The 20,552-nt window shown below is 45.9% G+C and overlaps 1 protein-coding gene across 1 annotated transcript in view; it reads right to left on the minus strand.

Annotated features, from left to right (window-relative positions):
- LOC149432915 (tetratricopeptide repeat protein 7B-like) overlaps positions 1 to 19,757 on the minus strand; it is a gene marked incomplete at its 3' end in the record, with an annotated part of 95,068 nt that extends 75,311 nt beyond the window's left edge. The window contains exons 1-2 of the mRNA XM_089664813.1: positions 19,650 to 19,757; positions 4,358 to 4,479 (exon numbers count right to left, since the gene is read on the minus strand). Coding sequence (XP_089520939.1) covers positions 4,358 to 4,479; positions 19,650 to 19,757 — 230 coding nt within the window. The remainder of the gene's footprint in view (positions 1 to 4,357; positions 4,480 to 19,649) is intronic.
- Between the last annotated feature and the right edge of the window lie 795 nt (positions 19,758 to 20,552).

Here is a 20,552-nt window from a genome sequence, read left to right on the forward strand (position 1 = left end):
AATTACTATAGGGGGGATGAATTACTATATGGGGGATGAATTACTATATGGGGGATGAATTACTATATGGGGGATGAATTACTATATGGGGGATGAATTACTATGGGGGATGAATTACTATATGGGGGATGAATTACTATGGGGGACGAATTACTATAGGGGGGATGAATTACTATATGGGGGACGAATTACTATATGGGGGACGAATTACTATATGGGGGATGAATTACTATGGGGGATGAATTACTATATGGGGGATGAAATACTATGGGGGATGAATTACTATGGGGGGTGAATTACTATATGGGGGATTAATTACTATGCTTACTATGGGGGAATATTACTATACTTACTATGGATGACACATACACATCATTCATCTACTCTTGGTCTGGCCCCCGGGTCCAATATATGAACCCATTGCGGCCCTCAAGTCAAAAAGTTTGCCCACCCCTGTACTACACCATACCTTCAGAGGTCTAATGGAGTCCATGCCTCGAAAGAGTCAGGGCTGTTTTGATGGCATAAGGGGACCTACTCAATATTAGGCAGATGGTCATAAAGTTAAGGCTGATCGGTGTGAATGGTATTTGTATGTTTGCTAAAGTGCACTTGTTCAATAAAAAACAGAATTATGAACAAAAAAAACAGTAAAAAAAGAAAAAGGATTAAACTAAAAAAAGTATAGATACAAGGTGTAACGATAAAAAATAAAATGTGCCAGTGCAGTATTTTGGACAGAATGTTTGAGAGTGTTGGAGTTGATAATTCGGAATTGGATGGGGGAATCAGAGGGAATAATCTTAACATTACAAAACACCTTTAATTAAAATTCCTATTGAAGCAAATTTAAAAAAAAAAGAAAAAGGAGGATATTTATGACATGCAGCATTCAACAACACATTTATACAAATAATCCAATTTTAATTTTTTTCATAAAATCCAATAAACTATCCTGACATTTATCATTTCTTTAAATTGGATTATAAAAGAAAGATCTTTTACAATCTCATTATTACAAGTCATACAATACAGGTTTTACAGCTGATCTTGAATATGTTGCTTTTCATCCAACATTTCCCAGCACAAAGGCCACGTTTTCAAGGATGCATATACAGTTCAAACAGTGAAGATAATCTCATGTAATGGATCAGAGTAGACTTTTCAGAAAAACGTATTTGGTCATTAAGAAAGAAAAAAAAACAAAAAAAAAAACAGCCAAATATGGAGGATCAATGCCACAAGTCAAAGAGGAGATCCTGAGGAAAAGGTGGATTAGATTTCGCTTGATATTCTGTTGAAACTGCATATTCATCCTTGAAAAAGTCACATTGGATGTGATGTATGATGTAATCTGAGTCTGTAAGGGATCTTTCTTCTATGATCCAATTAAAGTGGAATTCCAGCCATACCCGAAGCATAAATATACCCCCACCCCCATTCTCAGACTGTTCCATCTATCCTGCAACAGAAAAGAAGTCTATACTTACCTTTGCTGAAGTCGCTCTGGTCCGGTCAAATTACCAGCTTCCAGTGCCGGCTGCAGTGATGAGGAGAGGCAGTGACAACGGCTTCAGAGTCTGGGCGCTGATGTCACCCATAGACTTACTATGGGGCATCCGTTGTTGGCTGTCCCTCCTCTACACTGGAGCAGGCACTGGAAGTTTCTCATGTGACCGGACCAGAGCGCCCTCAGAATAGGTAAATATAGACAACTTTCCTTTCACAGGATAGAAAGAATAGGCTTACAATGGGGATGGAAGCAGGTTTAGGTATAGTTAGGTTTTGGCTGGAACGCTGTTTTAAGGGCTCGTTTACAGTGTTAGCCCTCTGAAGAGTGATCCACAGTGGACTGTTCTTCAGAGGGTGTTCAACAGGCAGTGAGGTGGTAGGTCACCTCCTCACCATCTGTTTTAACCCCCATAGGCCTGCACCACAATTGTACGCATTGTACAGTTTATGGGGTGGATGCGACATGGCCCCATTCACTTGGTACTGCCCACCAAACATGGCAGGAGGTTCTTGGCATGATATGTGTACATCCCCTCCCCCTGCCTTCACAGCTAAAAGTGGTTGTAAAAGCTCAAGGTTTTTTTTTTACCAAGTCCAATTTCAATCTAGCGTTGTGCACAAGAGCATCGGCTCTCCCAACTCATTGGCTGAGACAGCAGTGATAGCCATTGGCTCCCATTGTAAATCACAGCCAGTAAGCCAATGAGGAGAGAGCAGGGGCAGGGCCGAACCATGCTTCATAGAGCACGGTTTGGCCCCGCCCCTGCTCATGTGTGAATGGACATGCAGAGCAGCAGCTCAGAAGTGGGCCTGCTCAGGTGCCCCATAGCAAGCTGCTTGCTAAGGGGGCATTAGGTAGGAAGAAAGGGCCAAAAGCGCCGGGGGACCCGAGAAGAGGAGGATTGGGGCTGCTCTGAGCAAAACCATTACACAGAGAAGGTAAGTATAACATGTTTGTTATTTAACCATTTCAATACCCGGCACTTATACCCCCTTCCTGCCCAGGTTTTTTTCAGCTTTCAGCGCTGTCGCACTTTGAATGACAATTGCGCGGTCATGCAACACTGTACCCATATGAAATTTTTATAATTTTTTTCACACAACTAGGGCTTTCTTTTGGTGGTATTTAATCACCCCTGAGTTTATTTTTTTGCTAAATAAAACAAAAAACACCTGAAACTACTGAAAAAAAAACCAAAACGCACTTTTCTTCGTTTCTGTTATAAAATATTGCAAATAAATAACATTTTTTCATAAATTTAGGTCAAAATGTATTCTGCTTCATTTATTTGGTGCAAATAATAATAATAATTGAATTTGTATTTTTTTTTCCCAAATGTTTCTATTTTTTTTTTATTTTGTATTACATTTTTTCACTATTTTATTTTTCAGCGCACCGTGACCAAAGCAATACAATGTTACCATAGTAACATTGAACTACTCTGGGCAAGTGATCAAAATAGTTTTTTCTTTTTAACACAATACGATTGCTAATACCGATGTATTTCATTGATATTTGCAATCATTGTTACTGAATGAAACTGATTCATTCAGTCTTTTGTTGTGATTAGCTGTGATTGGGCAAAGCTGATCACATGATACAGATGGGCTGTGATTGGCCCTGTCTGTATCATGTGACTGCCTTGACCAGTCACAGCTAACAACATAATTATATACAATGGATGGCAGGACAGGAAGCCATCCATTGTATACAATTGACATGTGATCTGCTCTGATTGGTCACATGACACTGGCAACGGGCCGGTGTAGTGATAGGTCATCGGCTGTGTCCCGTGGACACAGCTGGTGACAGATCGCGACGCTGTGCGGCCCAGTGAGCGGCTCGTTTTGACAGGATGTCATATGACGCCCAGTCACAACGGCGAGTGTCCCGCCTGGAACATGTAAAAAAACAAAACAAAAAAAAAAACCCCCAAAAAACCCCCCCCAAAAAAACCAAAAAAAAAAACAACTTTTGTCATTTTAATGGAGAGCACTTGGAAAGCAGTAAAAACGTGCCTCAACCATGTGCATTTTTTACTGCAATCCCATAGCAAGTCTAAATGAGCCCCAAGAGGAGCTTTGAATGGAAAAAAAAAAAGCTTCAGGAAAAAATAAAATAAAATAATTTTTTATGAGTGATCATTGAATGCTGCATATCATAAATATCTACTTACTTTTTCCTCTTTGCAATTTGTTCTATAGGAATGTCAGAATCGAGTCAAGGAATGCCGCTCATCCATAGGTCAGAGATACATACGCAGATACCTGATTTTACAGAAGTTCCCAACCCCTTTAATACAGCAAAAAGTAATATATAAAGTGCAGTAACCAGCAACTGATTCTTTGGACGGCGCCAAACTGCAGGAAATGCGGTTGCCATGGGTTACGGCACTTTGATTCTTTTGCTCCGCTTCATTAAATAAGCCCGTGTGAATGGAAGGGCTTTTTAGGTCTGGAAGACGGGACACTCAGGGTTAACATGCACAAGTCTACAGGAACTATGAAAGTGACAGACAGACTATACAGAATACATACTGTTCATCCTCGTGAAAATTTATCCTGCAGCAGAATGTTATAAACACACAGATCAATAACCAAAGAAACAAAAATACAAACATGCTGAAGACAGAACTACAAAGAAGAAAAATTACAGCAATACTGACATAAAAAAATGAAAGATAAAAAAAAAAAAAAAAAAAAAAGAAACTAGACAAAGGGTTTTTTTTTTTCCGGTCCAAGAAAATTAGTTCATGACTTCAAGTGGAAATTGAATCTACTTTTTAAAATCTGCAAGACAGCCAAGTGTATGAGGAGGCCAGAAGGTCCGACAGTTCCAACTCACCCATTCTTAAAGTAGAGCACATGAGCTCTCTGGAGCCCGGTCTCCAGGAAGAAGCTCATCTCCTGGTCTGGAGCAGCAGGCCCCGGCTTTGGACTCCGGTTCTGGATATTTGCGGTTTGGGCCTGTGGAGGAAAAAAAAACAATAAACATTGTGACTGGGGGCGACAGGGCAAAAGATCCTCAAACCATCACAGGAACACAGAAAGGGTTAACCTGGAAACAATGACATAGAACCACACTAAGGATTGAGTCCCCCATCAACACAGTAGAATGTTGACGAGAGGGAAAACGAGGAACCAGGGAAGGTTCTCCCAATTGGTGGAAAAACTTGATCAATTTCTATGGAGTTTATTGTTGCTTCAATTCTAATTCTGTTCCACTGCCAATAATCAATACAAGCCCAGGTTTGACTTCACACTCAACTGAATTCTGGTTGTGAGAAGTAGATTGATTAGCTTTCAATGCTTACTTAGGATTGTATTCGCATTTACTGGTGGAGGGAAAAATGGCGTATGGTCTACAGTGCAATCACACAGCACAGTCTAATGCAGGCCATACACGGGTCGAATTCCAAAAAATCCTTTAGAAAATCAGAATTTTTATGCGTTTTGTAATCTGATGATGCCACCATTGATTTCAAAATTCAACCAACCGAGCCTTCAATTTCCTCATGTTGCTACAGAAAAGAGTTTTCGTGGCCAAGAATTTTCTTTTCTTTCCAGGTAACAGCTGAAGCTTATTTCTTTTTCATTTATATTTCTCACACAATTCTCCCATAATTGATTTGAAATTTGTTCGTTTTCAAAAAATTTCCAATGTGCCCGATCACTCAAATTCGATGGCGACACAAAAATCGCCCGTTTCTGTGGCCCACTAACGGTGCAAAATTCAAATGAAAATTCTTCGAAAAGATTTTCGGAAAGAAAATTCTTCGAAAAGATTTTCGGAAAGAAAATTCTTCGAAAAGATTTTCGGAAAGAAAATTCTTCGAAAAGATTTTCGGAAAGAAAATTCTTCGAAAAGATTTTCGGAAAGAAAATCCTTCGAAAAGATTTTCGGAAAGAAAATCCTTCGAAAAGATTTTCGGAAAGAAAATCCTTCGAAAAGATTTTCGGAAAGAAAATCCTTCGAAAAGATTTTCGGAAAGAAAATCCTTCGAAAAGATTTTCGGAAAGAAAATCCTTCGAAAAGATTTTCGGAAAGAAAATTCTTCGAAAAGATTTTCGGAAAGAAAATTCTTAAAAAGATTTTCGGAAAGAAAATTCTTAAAAAGATTTTCGGAAAGAAAATTCTTAAAAAGATTTTCGGAAAGAAAATTCTTAAAAAGATTTTCGGAAAGAAAATTCTTAAAAAGATTTTCGGAAAGAAAATTCTTAAAAAGATTTTCGGAAAGAAAATTCTTTCGCAATTCGACCTGTGTATGGCCGGCTTAAGAGTATAAACACTCATCAAGGTAAACTTCGCACTTCCCTGGCGTGTAACTAAAGTTTTGGAAGCAACACAGATCCAATATAAGTCGAGCAAGTCTTTACTGCACATGATGAGAAGTCAAAAGAAAAATTCCACGTATTTCAGGGACTCAAAGTCTCCACTTCTTCAGGGCAAAGCTGATGGTAGCAAATAATAAAAAAAAACCTGGGCAACGGTAAGACAGTCAACGCGGTAATACCAAGTCCTGTTAAATGTGTCTTCTGTGCTCTTCAAGGCCATCATCGGGCTCTCCATATGACCGATGGGAGACCATTTTGCCGCGACTGTACCATCCTTGGCACAATGGTCTCCGAAGGTCAAAGACCTCCGTCATATGGAGACCCCAACGATGGCCTTGAAGAGCACAGAAGAGACATTTAACAGGACTTGGTATTACTGGCTTGAGTATACTTGCTCTGCTGAATTTGAATGCACCCTTTGGGGCCATTCACCTCCTCTATCCCCACAGCAGAGAGATGTGAAGTCAGACAAGGAGCCGGTCATACTTAAATGTGGGCTGCCCTGGGGATAATGTTGCCATGTGAAGGCCATTGTCACCCTATCAGCTAAGACCAGGCTAGGGGAAGGTTTCACACCTGCCCATCCCCTCTTTCGGAGACATCTATTCTTCTTCTTGTTATTTTTCCCCCCTTTTCTCTTTCCCCTCTCTCTTTTCTTCAACGCCCCCTTTTTTGTTCCTAAACCTAGGTCTAAATTTTGTACCTTGATAATACGGTATCTATCTTTTGGTGAAGACACGAGGAACATCTTATCATTGATGGGTGCATGTGGCCACCCAAGCTGTTTACCAATGTGGTGGATGACCAGTTTCATCGTCTGTGTTGTTTGAGAGACACTTTTTCTAAAATTTGGATTTCTGATACTGCTATGTACTGGTCAAATGGTCTATATTTATTATTTATTTCAGGTACTTGTATAGAGCCATCAATTTACGCAGCGCTTTACATATATATTGTACATTCACAAAGGTCCCTAACCCTCAAGGGGTGTATAATCTAAGGTCCCTAACCCTCAAGGGGCGTACAATCTAAGGTCCCTAAGCCTCAAGGGGTGCACAATCTGAGGTCCCTAACCCTCAAGGGGCGTACAATCTAAGGTCCCTAACCCTCAAGGGGCGTACAATCTAAGGTCCCTAACCCTCAAGGGGTGCACAATCTGAGGTCCCTAACCCTCAAGGGGCGTACAATCTAAGGTCCCTAACCCTCAAGGGGCATACAATCTAAGGTCCCTAACCCTCAAGGGGTGCACAATCTGAGGTCGCTAACCCTCAAGGGGCGTACAATCTAAGGTCCCTAACTCACATTCATACATACACATACTAGGGACAATTTAGACAGGAGCCAATTCACCTACCAGCATGTCTTTGGAGTGTGGGAGGAAACCGGAGTACTCGGAGGAAACCCACGCAGACATAGGGAGAACATGCAAACTCCAGGCAGGTGGTGCCATGGTTGGGATTCGAACCAACGACCCCAGTACTGCCAGGCGGAAGTGCTAACCATTTAGCCACTGTGCTGCCCATATACCCGTGTTGTTTTTTTCTCATACCCGACAGAGAGTGAGTTGCATTTTATTTTTTTTTATTTTGTTACTGTAACTTTTTTCCTGTAAAAAAGAAAAATGTTCTTAACCACTTGCAGACTGCCCACCTGCAATGCACTGCGGACGGGTGGCAGCCGTAGGCTGAAGTACCCATAAATTGCTGCCTGCTTCTGGGTTTTAGGCAGGAGCCCCCCTGCCTGTCTGTTTCCGCTGACTGTACACAGCGGGAGCCTGTCAGCAATTCCCGAAAATGATTTACGGCTGGGGTCTGCTGATCGGCTGTGTCCGATCACAGCCCAGAACTCTGTGTTGACAATCAACACAGACCTCTGCAGCGAGGGAAGGATCTCTCTGTTTCTCAGTCCTGCAAAGCAGGGATAACAAACTAAGAGATCATTAGTAAAAAGCAGCAAACATTACACATAGGTAGATACACACTTAACCCCTTGATCGTCCTAGGTGTTAACCCCTTCCCAGCCAGTGTCATTAGTACAGTGACAGTGTATAGTATTAGCACTGATCATTGTATTAGTGTCACTGGTGATGTCAGTGGCAGTCAGTTCCCCCCCCAGCGTCCATTACTGTCAGATTCCCGCCACACTATTGCAGTGTATTGATTAGTAGTACATACAAAATTCCAGTATATATACACAACGTAGTTTGTAGACGCTATAAATTTCATGCAAACCAATCAATATTCACTTACTGGGATTTTTTTTTATTGAAAACATGTAGCAGAATATATTTTGGCTAAAATTTATGAAGAAATGTGATCTTTTTTTTTTATTGGATATGTTTTGTGGCAGAAAGTTAAAAAAAAATTTCTTTACATTTTCTGTCTTTTTTTTTTAGTGTATATTGCAAAAAAACAAACAGTGGTGATCACATACCACCAAATGAAAGCTCTATTTGTGTGAAAAAAAATTGTATAAATTTTGTTTGCGTACAGCGTTGCATGATTGCACAATTACCAGTTAAATAAGCACAGTGATGAACAGCGAAAAATGGCCTGGTCATGAAGGGGGAAAAATGTTCTGGAGCTTAAGTGGTTAAAGAGTATGTAAACGCAACATTTCATATTGCTGATATGTACTTGCTGTACTATGTACTTGTATGAAGGAGTCTCCTGTTCTCTTTGTGTTGCTTCCTTTGTGTGAAATCCCCGGTGTTCCCGCCAGTCCCTCTACTTTCCTATTAAAAACTGACCACCCCAAGCAGAAAAGCAGAGCGTGGTCAGTTTTCTACGAAGGGGAAATTTTAAGCACCGGATATACATTGGCATTTTTCTTTTGACGGTTTGTAAAACTGGGTACACACTATAAGAAATTCAAATGAACGATCGTCCGGTTTTCCTCGATGTTTCACAGCAAGTCGAACCAGAGGATGGTATTAAATATAGGAAAACTCTCTGGTATAGTAGATACGTTGTTCCTTATACTGAAGGATCTTCAGGCTCTGATGTGCTAGGGTACGGGTTGTATTGCTGAATCTGATCACATGACTCTGAGCATCTTGTACATCTGTAATGTCATTTTGCACGATCTTTGTAACTAAACAGTTTTTGGATTATATGTCCTATAGCCTCAGTTATTGTACTTTTGTTTTTCTTAGTTTTTTTGTACTTGCTGCTCACTTGATGTTCAGCTTGGTGTCAGCATACTATTGTTCCATGTAACGTTTATGTTTCCTGCTTGTTGTTTTGTTTATATGACATGCAAAAATACCTTGATTAACCACCTCCCGGTGTATATAAACGGCCTCCCCGCAACATGCTTGTGCGCTCTCGCAGCACCGCGATCCGGTGCCCGCTGTGTCCTCCAGACACAGTGGAACACCGATCGTCGGACGGGACCTCTGCGCGAGGTCCCGATCATGTGATCACTGATTGGCCAATCAGTGATCACATGCAAAGTAGTAAGCAAGATGTCACTTCTGACATCATTGCTTACTACGTGTGAAATCTGTGAATGATCACAGAGGTCACATGGTACAGGGCCATTCACAACAGCCTTGTACCATGTGACAAGCTGTGACCAATCACAGCTCACTCAGTAGTTCTCAATGGCTGCAAGAATGCAGCCAGAGAGAAGGAGAAATGATTGCTTTTACAGCCTTTATGGGTGTAAAAGCAATCAGTGTAAAAAAAAGAAAAAAATCTTCATCACCCCCCCCACAAGTAGTACAGTGTCACCATGGTGACACTGTACTGCTAGGGTGACAGTATGTAAAAAAATAAATAAAAAATGAAAAAAAAATGTTTAAAAATTTATAAATTTTGGTTATAAACTAATTTGGGTTTTTTTTTTTTTACTAAAAAGATAACGGAATACATTTTGGCCAAGATTTATGATGAAATATTATTTATTTGCAAAATCTTATAAGAAAAACACTTTTTTTCAAAATTTTTGGACTTTTTCATTTACATAGCAAAAAAAAATAAAAATCCCAGCGGTGAATAAAGACCACCAAAATAAAGCTTTATCTGTCTCAAAAAAATGCTAAAACATTCATATGGGTACAGTGTTGCATGACCGCGCAATTGTCATTCAAAGTGTGATAGAGCTGAAAGCTGAAAATTGGCCTGGACTGGAAGGGGGTAAAAAAAAAAAAAAGTATAGGAAAATTCTCAGATGAAGATTTTTTTTTTTGTTTGATGTAGAAACGTTGTAGCATAGATTGTAGTTTATTGTTTTTGATCTTGCCTGGTCTTGTGTACCTGATTTTTCTCGAAAAATAATAAAACGAAAATCCTTAGCTCTGTTCACGTACGAGAAAATTGTGGCGTTTGTCCTTTTGGAAATTTTTGTTTGGAACGTCTGAATTGGACGACAAAAGCTATACAAAAATCGAATGATCGTTCCTCGTACGGAATGTTTCTTCCGGTTTTCTTACAGTTTGTACCCAGCTTAATGTACAACAAAAGACTTCCAGGACCTGCATTAGTTCTGCGTCACTCCCATCCTCTATATCAGGGGAGTGCTACTGTGGCGCTCCAGCTGTTGTAGAACTACAAGTCCCATGAGGCTGTGCAAAACTGACAGTTACAAGAATGACTCCCAAAGGCAGAGGCATGATGGGACTTGTAGTTCACCAACAGCTGCAGGGCCACAGTTGCCCACCCCTGCTCTATATTGTGACGGGAGTGACTTTGGGTGGGGGGCCCATGGAACACAGCTCACTTTGGAGAGGTGGGGAGACCCCTGCCTCAGCTCCCCATATGCCTCTTATGTGTAAGTCACCCTGTGCCTGTTAAGGGTGCAGGGTGAGATGTCCTGATATTGTGTAGACATGTATAGGTGGGGTGGGGGTTGTTGATTGTTTAGTGCCATGTGGCTGTATCCCATTGTTCTATTGTGTGTCTTGCTTGGGAGCAAACTATTATGGGATGTATGTGTTTGTGTATTGGCTTGGTGGGGGGTGTCTGCTGATGTGTCTCTTGTTACTAAATGTATTGCCCGCCCTGTGTATATATCTTGTATCTGTGTTAAAATAAAGCAGTCTATTTCCTGGTTTAATACAAGACTGGTGTCATCTTGTCTTGTATGGTCAGCGGTGGGGTCCGTGGACGGTGTTTGGACAGGGAAGCGGGAGACTAACGGAAATATCCCTAGTGCAGTCGGGGTCCAGTTCTGTTACATACATACTTTAGACAGCACCAGGGACCTCCAAAGTTACTACCATAGACAGAGAATGGCTTCCGAAACTTAGACTTTCAGCCTCCTACCTACCTCTGGGGTCCAGTGTTCTGTCAACACACCTACCGGCATATACCTGGAATGGCTGCCTTCATTTTCCAGCGGACCACTTCCACTCCCGGGACAGTCGTAAAGTCCGCATCTCACTTCAGATCAATACCAGCATAGAACTCTCTCACATTTATTTCTGCAAGCAATGATAATTTTCTTTAATAATGAGCTTTTTTTTATATGTCTGCGAGGGCTGAGGGGAACACTTCTACGAATGGAGTTTATGAAGGCATCTATACTTGTCAAGAAATTGGCGATGGGCATGTGAAAAAAATTGGAATTTACTACTTTTTGATTTAACGGGTAATGAAAGTGCGGTCCCTCGTGTTTCTGTGTTTATACTCAACGCATGTGGCACAAGTCATTGGAAGGAGCAGTAAATTTCTTGGGTTTTTTGATGCTGTTATTTAAAGCGGAGCTCCACCCAAAAGGGGAAGCTCCGCTGTAATGCTTTTTTGTCCCCCGCTGCCCATTAAGGATTGGCACTTTTGGGGAGCGTGTCCCAGAAGACTCCCCGTAGTCTTCTGGGACACGTGGTGACAGATCCCAGTAGACTCCCCATAGTCTTCTGGGACACGTGGTGACAGATCCCAGTAGACTCCCCATAGTCTTCTGGGACACGTGGTGACAGATCCCAGTAGACTCCCCATAGTCTTCTGGGACACGTGGTGACAGATCCCAGTAGACTCCCCATAGTCTTTTGGAACACGTGGTGACAGATCCCAGTAGACTCCCCATAGTCTTCTGGGACACGTGGTGACAGATCCCAGTAGACTCCCCATAGTCTTCTGGGACACGTGGTGACAGATCCCAGTAGACTCCCCGTAGTCTTCTGGGACACGTGGTGACAGATCCCAGTAGACTCCCCGTAGTCTTCTGGAACACGAGGCAGGTCCCAGAAGACTCCCCGTAGTCTTCTGGGACACGTGGTGACAGGTCCCAGAAGACTCCCCATAGTCTTCTGGGACACGCGACAGGTCCCAGAAGACTCCTCGTAGTCTTCAGGGACACGCGACAGGTCCCAGAAGACTCCTCGTAGTCTTCAGGGACACGCGACAGGTCCCAGAAGACTCCCCGTAGTCTTCTGGGACATGCAGCAGGTCCCAGAAGACTCCCCGTAGTCTTCTGGGACACGCGACAGGTCCCAGACGACTCCTCGTTTTCTTCTGGGACACGCGACAGGTCCCAGACGACTCCTCGTTTTCTTCTGGGACACGCGACAGGTCCCAGACGACTCCTCGTTTTCTTCTGGGACACGCGACAGGTCCCAGACGACTCCTCGTTTTCTTCTGGGACACGCGACAGGTCCCAGACGACTCCTCGTTTTCTTCTGGGACACGCGACAGGTCCCAGACGACTCCCCGTTTTCTTCTGGGACACGCGACAGGTCCCAGAAGACTACGCGGCAGGTCCCAGAAGACTCCCCGTAGTCTTCTGGAACACATGACAGGTCCCAGAAGACTACAGGACCATTCACAAAGCACAGTGTTTCTCGCGCATGCGCAGTGGGTGCCCACACTAAAGATGGCGGGGCGCCAGGGAAAGAAGGCGGCCGGTGAAATCAGCGGTGGTGAGGACACCGCTGGACGGGGGGGGGGGGGCTTAGCGGGGGTTAGTGCAAACTGTTTTGCTACCAAGGGCAAGTTGCTGGTGCTGCTTGAAAAAAAAGCCAGTACACCCGCCATGTGTCAAGTTAGGTAAAGGCAGAGTGGAAGTCGTTTGGGGGTGTGCCGCAGGGTTCGTTCATGACAACCCAGCCAAGACGAGGCATAGAGCAGAATTAAAGGAGAGTGTTCCATCCCCGGCAATCACACTAAGCTCAGAGGGGTGTGTCATGGAGTAGTGAAGATGCAAATTTCTCAATCTGTGTTTAACATGGAGAAATTCGGACCTTTGATTTTGTACTTTAGAGGTGAAAATCAGGAAAGATAAAAACTTCTGAGTTGTTAAATATGAATTCCAGGAATTCAGATCCTTTGTGAAATGTGAAGGCACACTATTAGTTACGTCCATGGAGCTGCCTGACACCTCCTGGACTTATCCCTGTTACTTACATCTGACAGGCTTATTGCACTCCCGGAAGACGGCTATCGCTGTATTTCTGGGATCCCAACGCTGATGCTTCAGGTCTAAGCATCTTCAACATTAGAGTCGGTGCAGCTGCTATGCCCGCCCATCCTCCTGCCCATTCACAGATGCCTTTGTATTATGTGACCTCATTCACAAAATACAAAGGCTTCTGTGAATGGGCAGCAGAGGGGAGAGGTGGGCATAGCTGCTCTGTATGCCTCTCTCACAGCCCCGTGTGTCAGTGTATACTCCTGCAGAGCAATACACCTGTCAGATATATTAGGAGAGAGAAGTCTGGGAGATGTCCTAGTGCAGTGATGGCGAACCTTTTTGAGCCCGAGTGCCCAAACTGCAACCCAAAACCAACTTATTTCTTTCAAAGTGCCAACACTGCAATGAAACCTGAATATCGAGCTTTTGGTTTAGAAAAAACAACTCGTACAGTAGTGCAAACTAATTAACAGTACAGGGATGACCAGAGACTGCGGACACAGTACAGGGATGACCAGAGACTGCGGACACAGTACAGGGATGACCAGAGACTGTGGACACAGTACAGGGATGACCAGAGACTGCGGACAGTACAGGGATGACCAGAGACTGCGGACACAGTACAGGGATGACCAGAGACTGCGGACACAGTACAGGGATGACCAGAGACTGCGGACACAGTACAGGGATGACCAGAGACTGCGGACACAGTACAGGGATGACCAGAGACTGCGGACAGTACAGGAGATGACCAGAGACTGCGGACAGTACAGGAGATGACCAGAGACTGCGGACAGTACAGGGATGACCAGAGACTGCGGACACAGTACAGGGATGACCAGAGACTGCGGACACAGTACAGGAGATGACCAGAGACTGCGGACAGTACAGGGATGACCAGGGACTGCGGACACAGTACAGGAGATGACCAGAGACTGCGGACACAGTACAGGAGATGACCAGAGACTGCGGACACAGTACAGGAGATGACCAGAGACTGCGAACAGTACAGGAGATGACCAGAGACTGCGGACACAGTACAGGAGATGACCAGAGACTGCGAACAGTACAGGAGATGACCAGAGACTGCGGACAGTACAGGGATGACCAGAGACTGCGGACAGTACAGGGATGACCAGAGACTGCGGACACAGTACAGGGATGACCAGAGACTGCGGACACAGTACAGGGATGACCAGAGACTGCAGACACAGTACAGGGATGACCAGAGACTGCGGACAGTACAGGGATGACCAGAGACTGCGGACACAGTACAGGGATGACCAGAGACTGCGGACACAGTACAGGAGATGACCAGAGACTGCGGACAGTACAGGGATGACCAGAGACTGCGGACACAGTACAGGAGATGACCAGAGACTGCGGACACAGTACAGGGATGACCAGAGACTGCGGACACAGTACAGGGATGACCAGAGACTGCGGACAGTACAGGAGATGACCAGAGACTGCGGACACAGTACAGGAGATGACCAGAGACTGCGAACAGTACAGGAGATGAGCAGAGACTGCGGACAGTACAGGAGATGACCAGAGACTGCGGACAGTACAGGGATGACCAGAGACTGCGGACACAGTACAGGGATGACCAGAGACTACGGACACAGTACAGGAGATGACCGGAGACTGCGGACACAGTACAGGGATGACCAGTGACTGCGGACAGTACAGGGATGACCAGAGACTGCGGAAAGTACAGGAGATGACCAGAGACTGCGGACAGTACAGGAGATGACCAGAGACTGCGGACACAGTACAGGGATGACCAGTGACTGCGGACAGTACAGGGATGACCAGAGACTGCGGAAAGTACAGGAGATGACCAGAGACTGCGGACAGTACAGGGATGACCAGAGACTGCGGACACAGTACAGGGATGACCAGAGACTGCGGACAGTACAGGGATGACCAGAGACTGCGGACAGTACAGGAGATGACCAGAGACTGCGGACAGTACAGGGGATGACCAGAGACTGCGGACACAGTACAGGAGATGACCAGAGACTGCGGACACAGTACAGGGATGACCAGAGACTGCGGACACAGTACAGGGATGACCAGAGACTGCGGACACAGTACAGGGATGACCAGAGACTGCGGACACAGTACAGGGATGACCAGAGACTGCAGACACAGTACAGGGATGACCAGAGACTGCAGACACAGTACAGGGATGACCAGAGACTGCAGACACAGTACAGGGATGACCAGAGACTGCAGACATAGTACAGGGATGACCAGAGACTGTGGACACAGTACAGGGATGACCAGAGACTGCGGACACAGTACAGGAGATGACCAGAGACTGCGGACACAGTACAGGGATGACCAGAGACTGCGGACACAGTACAGGGATGACCAGAGACTGCGGACACAGTACAGGGATGACCAGAGACTGCGGACACAGTACAGGAGATGACCAGAGACTGCGGACAGTACAGGAGATGACCAGAGACTGCGGACATAGTACAGGAGGTGACCAGAGACTGCAGACACAGTACAGGAGATGACCAGAGATTGCGGACACAGTACAGGAGATGACCAGAGACTGCAGACACAGTACAGGAGATGACCAGAGACTGCGGACATAGTACAGGAGGTGACCAGAGACTGCAGACACAGTACAGGAGATGACCAGAGACTGCAGACACAGTACAGGAGATGACCAGAGACTGCAGACACAGTACAGGAGATGACCAGAGACTGCAGACACAGTACAGGAGATGACCAGAGACTGCGGACACAGTACAGGGATGACCAGAGACTGCGGACAGTACAGGGATGACCAGAGACTGCGGACACAGTACAGGGATGACCAGAGACTGCGGACAGTACAGGGATGACCAGAGACTGCGGACACAGTACAGGAGATGACCAGAGACTGCGGACACAGTACAGGAGATGACCAGAGACTGCGGACACAGTACAGGGATGACCAGTGACTGCGGACACAGTACAGGGATGACCAGAGACTGCGGAAAGTACAGGAGATGACCAGAGACTGCGGACACAGTACAGGGATGGCCAGAGACTGCAGACATAGTACAGGGATGACCAGAGACTGCAGACATAGTACAGGGATGACCAGAGACTGCGGACAGTACAGGGATGACCAGAGACTGCGGAAAGCACAGGGATGACCAGAGACTGCGGACAGTACAGATGACTGCTGACCTTTGGGGAGGGGGGGGAGGTACCTGAATTTGACATGTACCCGCTCTTACTTCCGCAGAGTTTTTTTTTTTATCTTACCTGTTCCTTTATCCAGCCGCGCGCTGTCTTCCCGGCTTCTGTAGTGTGGGTGCTCGTCGGACAGCCGGATGCCCAGTGCGCATGCGCGAGAAGCGCTGCGCTTTGTGATTGGTCCGGCGGCTTCTGGGATCTGTCATGTGTCCCAGGTACCGCCTTACCATTCACAAAGAGCACTGCTTCTTGTGCATGCGCACTTGGGACCCGGCTGTCACGCACACTACAGAAGCCGGGAAGACAGCGCACCGCTGGATTCTCCTGGCGTGCCCACAGATAAGGCTCGGCGAGCCGGCTGTGGCACGCGTGCCACGGGTTCGCCATCACTGTCCTAGGAGATGGAGATGTCATGCACCTCCTTGGACGTAACTCACAGTGTGCCTTCACTTTTGACTTAAACCTGAACTCTGGGAGGAAAAAAAAACTATTTTTATATTTCTATGTAAATATAAACTACTTCTGTTAACTCCGGTCCCATGTGTGGCTGCTGCTGCGTTCAGGAAAACGCTTACTTTTATTTAGCCTGTACAGTGCTAGAAGTGCTGAAAATCCACTGCTGAGATGCACAGTTCTATCTGTAGTACAGCTTGGATAGCAGGCTGCTTGTTCTCCACATCATCCATTCAAAAAAAGTTTTGCATTTTTTTTTCAATGAAATTAGGGTGTTCAGTGACTGGACGGGGGGGGGAATTATACATTCATTCAAATCTACATTCAGAGAACGCACCTCCTTCCGCCACAGAGTGCACCCCCTCCCGACACAGGGCGCACCCCCTCCCGACACAGGGCGCACCCCCTCCCGACACAGGGCGCACCTCCCCCGGTCGCAGGACGCACCTCCCCCGGTCGCAGGACGCACCTCCCCCGGTCGCAGGACGCACCTCCCCCGGTCGCAGGACGCACCTCCCCCGGTCGCAGGACGCACCCCCTCCGGCCGCAGGACGCACCCCCTCCGGCCGCAGGACGCACCCCCTCCGGTCGCAGGACGCACCCCCTCCGGTCACAGAACACACCACCCCGTCACATAACGCACCTCCTCCAGTCACATAACGCACCTCCTCCAGTCAGGGGTTCTAGCCTTTTTTGTCAGCAGAAAGGAAGTGAAGGGAAATCTCTCTAATGGAGCCCCAGATAGCAGTAAAAACCTGCGATGGCTGGTGGGGGGGGGGGGGGGGGGGATTGGGTTAATCCTACTACACTGTATTCAAAACTAAGAAAAACGGTTTGGCTGGACATAAACTTCAACACAGATCAGAATACAAACACTTGTGCAGCTTGAGAGAAAAAAATGTTCATGTGTCCATATTGCTGTGTGCATGCAGGACTCGCAGGAAAACCATTGGCATGTGCAGCAATAAACGCACCACGAATCACGTCACGGCATCATGCATGCACCACGAATCACGTCAAGGCATCATGCATGCATGCACCACGAATCACGTCAAGGCATCATGCATGCACCACAAATCACGTCAAGGCATCATGCATGCATGCACCACGAATCACGTCAAGGCATCATGCATGCATGCACCACGAATCACGTCAAGGCATCATGCGTGCATGCACCACGAATCACGTCAAGGCATCATGCGTGCATGCACCACGAATCACGTCAAGGCATCATGCATCCATGCACCACGAATCACGTCAAGGCATCATGCATCACGAATCACGTCAAGGCATCATGCATGCACCACGAATCACGTCAAGGCATCATGCATGCACCACAAATCACGTCAAGGCATCATGCATGCACCACGAATCACGTCAAGGGCATCATGCATGCACCACGAATCACGTCAAGGCATCATGCATGCACCATGAATCATGTCAAGGCATCATGCATGCACCATGAATCATGTCAAGGCATCATGCATGCACCATGAATCATGTCAAGGCATCATGCATGCAACATAAATCACGTCAAGGCAACACGCATGCACAGGAGTAGGCGCTGCCACCAACTGCAGCAGTAAAGGTTCGATGTCAGCCGAGTTGCGGGATTGGTCCAACAGAGGCCATGTGCTAGAATAGGATGCGAGAAGGCGACAGGTACACTTCAAAATTTCCAGCTTTAGACTAGTCAGAACCGCGCTACTTAAATAAATGGGAGAAATTATTTCAGCAGTTTCACCGCTGGACGGCCGAGCCGCCTGATTTCCATTTCATTCCCAATCAATATGAATGTACGACTCTATTACTTTTATTTCCGCAAGCGATGATAATTTTATGTATTAATGAACTGCAGTCTATTAAACTTGTGTCTGGACTGGAGATTCGTCTCCCAATGCAGGTTATGAAGACATCCATACTTGTCAAGAAATTGGTCACGGGAATTTGAAAGTATTACGAACGATCGATGATTGCTTAAAGCTGCACTCCGGCCTCCCCTCCAGTTCTGCACAGTTGTAGCGGCTCCTCTCCTGGACTGAAATGGATTCCTCTGATGTCACTGCACACTGTGAGCTTCTCACAATGTGCATTAGAAGCTGCAGCCAGTCACACAGAGCTCCGCCTCATTTCCTGGTGGGAGGACATCTAGCATCATCTAGCTCTTTGCTTCCAAGCTTGACTGTCCCTGGCCCACTCCTTTCACTCATTGGATTTGAGTTCTTTCAGTAATGGAGGCCTTATAGCCCTGAAGGCCCAACCTGCAGCGCTTTGGCTCTGTTTGGCCCTCAGGGCCCTACTTGACACCAAGATGTGTTTACCTATTGCCCTGTTATAGCAGTGACATCAGGCATTCTCATGTAAAGTGTCTCCAGTTTTGTACAATCTCTTCATGCACCTTCCCAGTCTCCAATAATCTTTTTATCATGCTCTCAGTCTCTGACAGTCTTCTGCAGCATGTATGCAGCCTCTGACCATCTCTTTTATCTTGTCCCCAGTCTCTGACCGTCTCCTGCACGGTGTCCCCCAGTCTCTGACCGTCTCCTGCACGGTGTCCCCCAGTCTCTGACCGTCTCCTCCATGGTGTCCCCCAGCCTCTGACCGTCTCCTGCACGGTGTCCCCCAGCCTCTGACCGTCTCCTGCACGGTGTCCCCCAGTCTCTGACCGTCTCCTGCACGGTGTCCCCCAGTCTCTGACCGTCTCCTGCACGGTGTCCCCCAGTCTCTGACCGTCTCCTGCACGGTGTTCCCCCAGTCTCTGACCATCTCCTGCACGGTGTCCCCCAGTCTCTGACCGTCTCCTGCACGGTGTCCCCCAGTCTCTGTCCGTCTCCTGCACGGTGTCCCCCAGTCTCTGATTGTCTCCTGCACGGTGTCCCCCAGTCTCTGACCGTCTCCGTCATGGTGTCCCCCAGTCTCTGACCGTCTCCCCAGTCTCTGACATCTCCTGCATCGTGTCCCCAGTCTCTGACCGTCCCCTACATCGTGTCGCCAGTCTCTGACCATCTCCCCAGTCTCTGACCGTCTCCTGTATCATGCCCACAGTCTCTGACTAAATCCTGTTCTGTGTGTCTGCTGTCTCTGAAATTGGATATTCACAATTGTGCAGTCATGCAACGCTGCACCCAAATGAAATTTATGTGCTTTTTTCCCCACAAACAGAGCTTTCTTTCAGTGCTATTTGATCACGCGTTTTTTAATTTTTGTGCTAGAAACAAAAAAGGACTGACAATTTTGAAAAATAAAAAATATTTTTGACTTTTCTTGCAATAAAACATATCCAGTTAAAAAATAAAAAAAACTATTATTATTATTATTATTAAAAAAAATAATACATTTAGGCCAAAATGTATTCTGCTCCATGTCTTTGATAAAAAAATCCCAATGCGTGTAAATTAATTGGTTTATGTGAAGGTTATAGCGTTTATAAATGGCGGTATACAGTATGTACTGGAATTTTTATTTTCTCTATACTAGTAATGGTGGCGATCAGTGACTTACAGCGGGACTGCGGCGTGCATTCTGACACTGGGTGGGAACTGCCACTGACATCCCCAGTGACACCAATACAGTGATCAGTGCTAATAAAAAGCACTGACACTGTACTAATGGCACTGAGCAGGAAGGGGTTAACATCTGGGACAATCAAAGGGTTAACTGTGTGCTGTTTTACTTGGGAGACATGCTGTGCAGAGACA

Source organism: Staurois parvus, unplaced genomic scaffold, assembly GCF_062004578.1.
Source record: "Staurois parvus isolate SC_StPar_1 unplaced genomic scaffold, SC_StPar_1.0 ptg002049l, whole genome shotgun sequence".
NCBI classification, from domain to species: Eukaryota; Metazoa; Chordata; class Amphibia; order Anura; family Ranidae; genus Staurois; species Staurois parvus.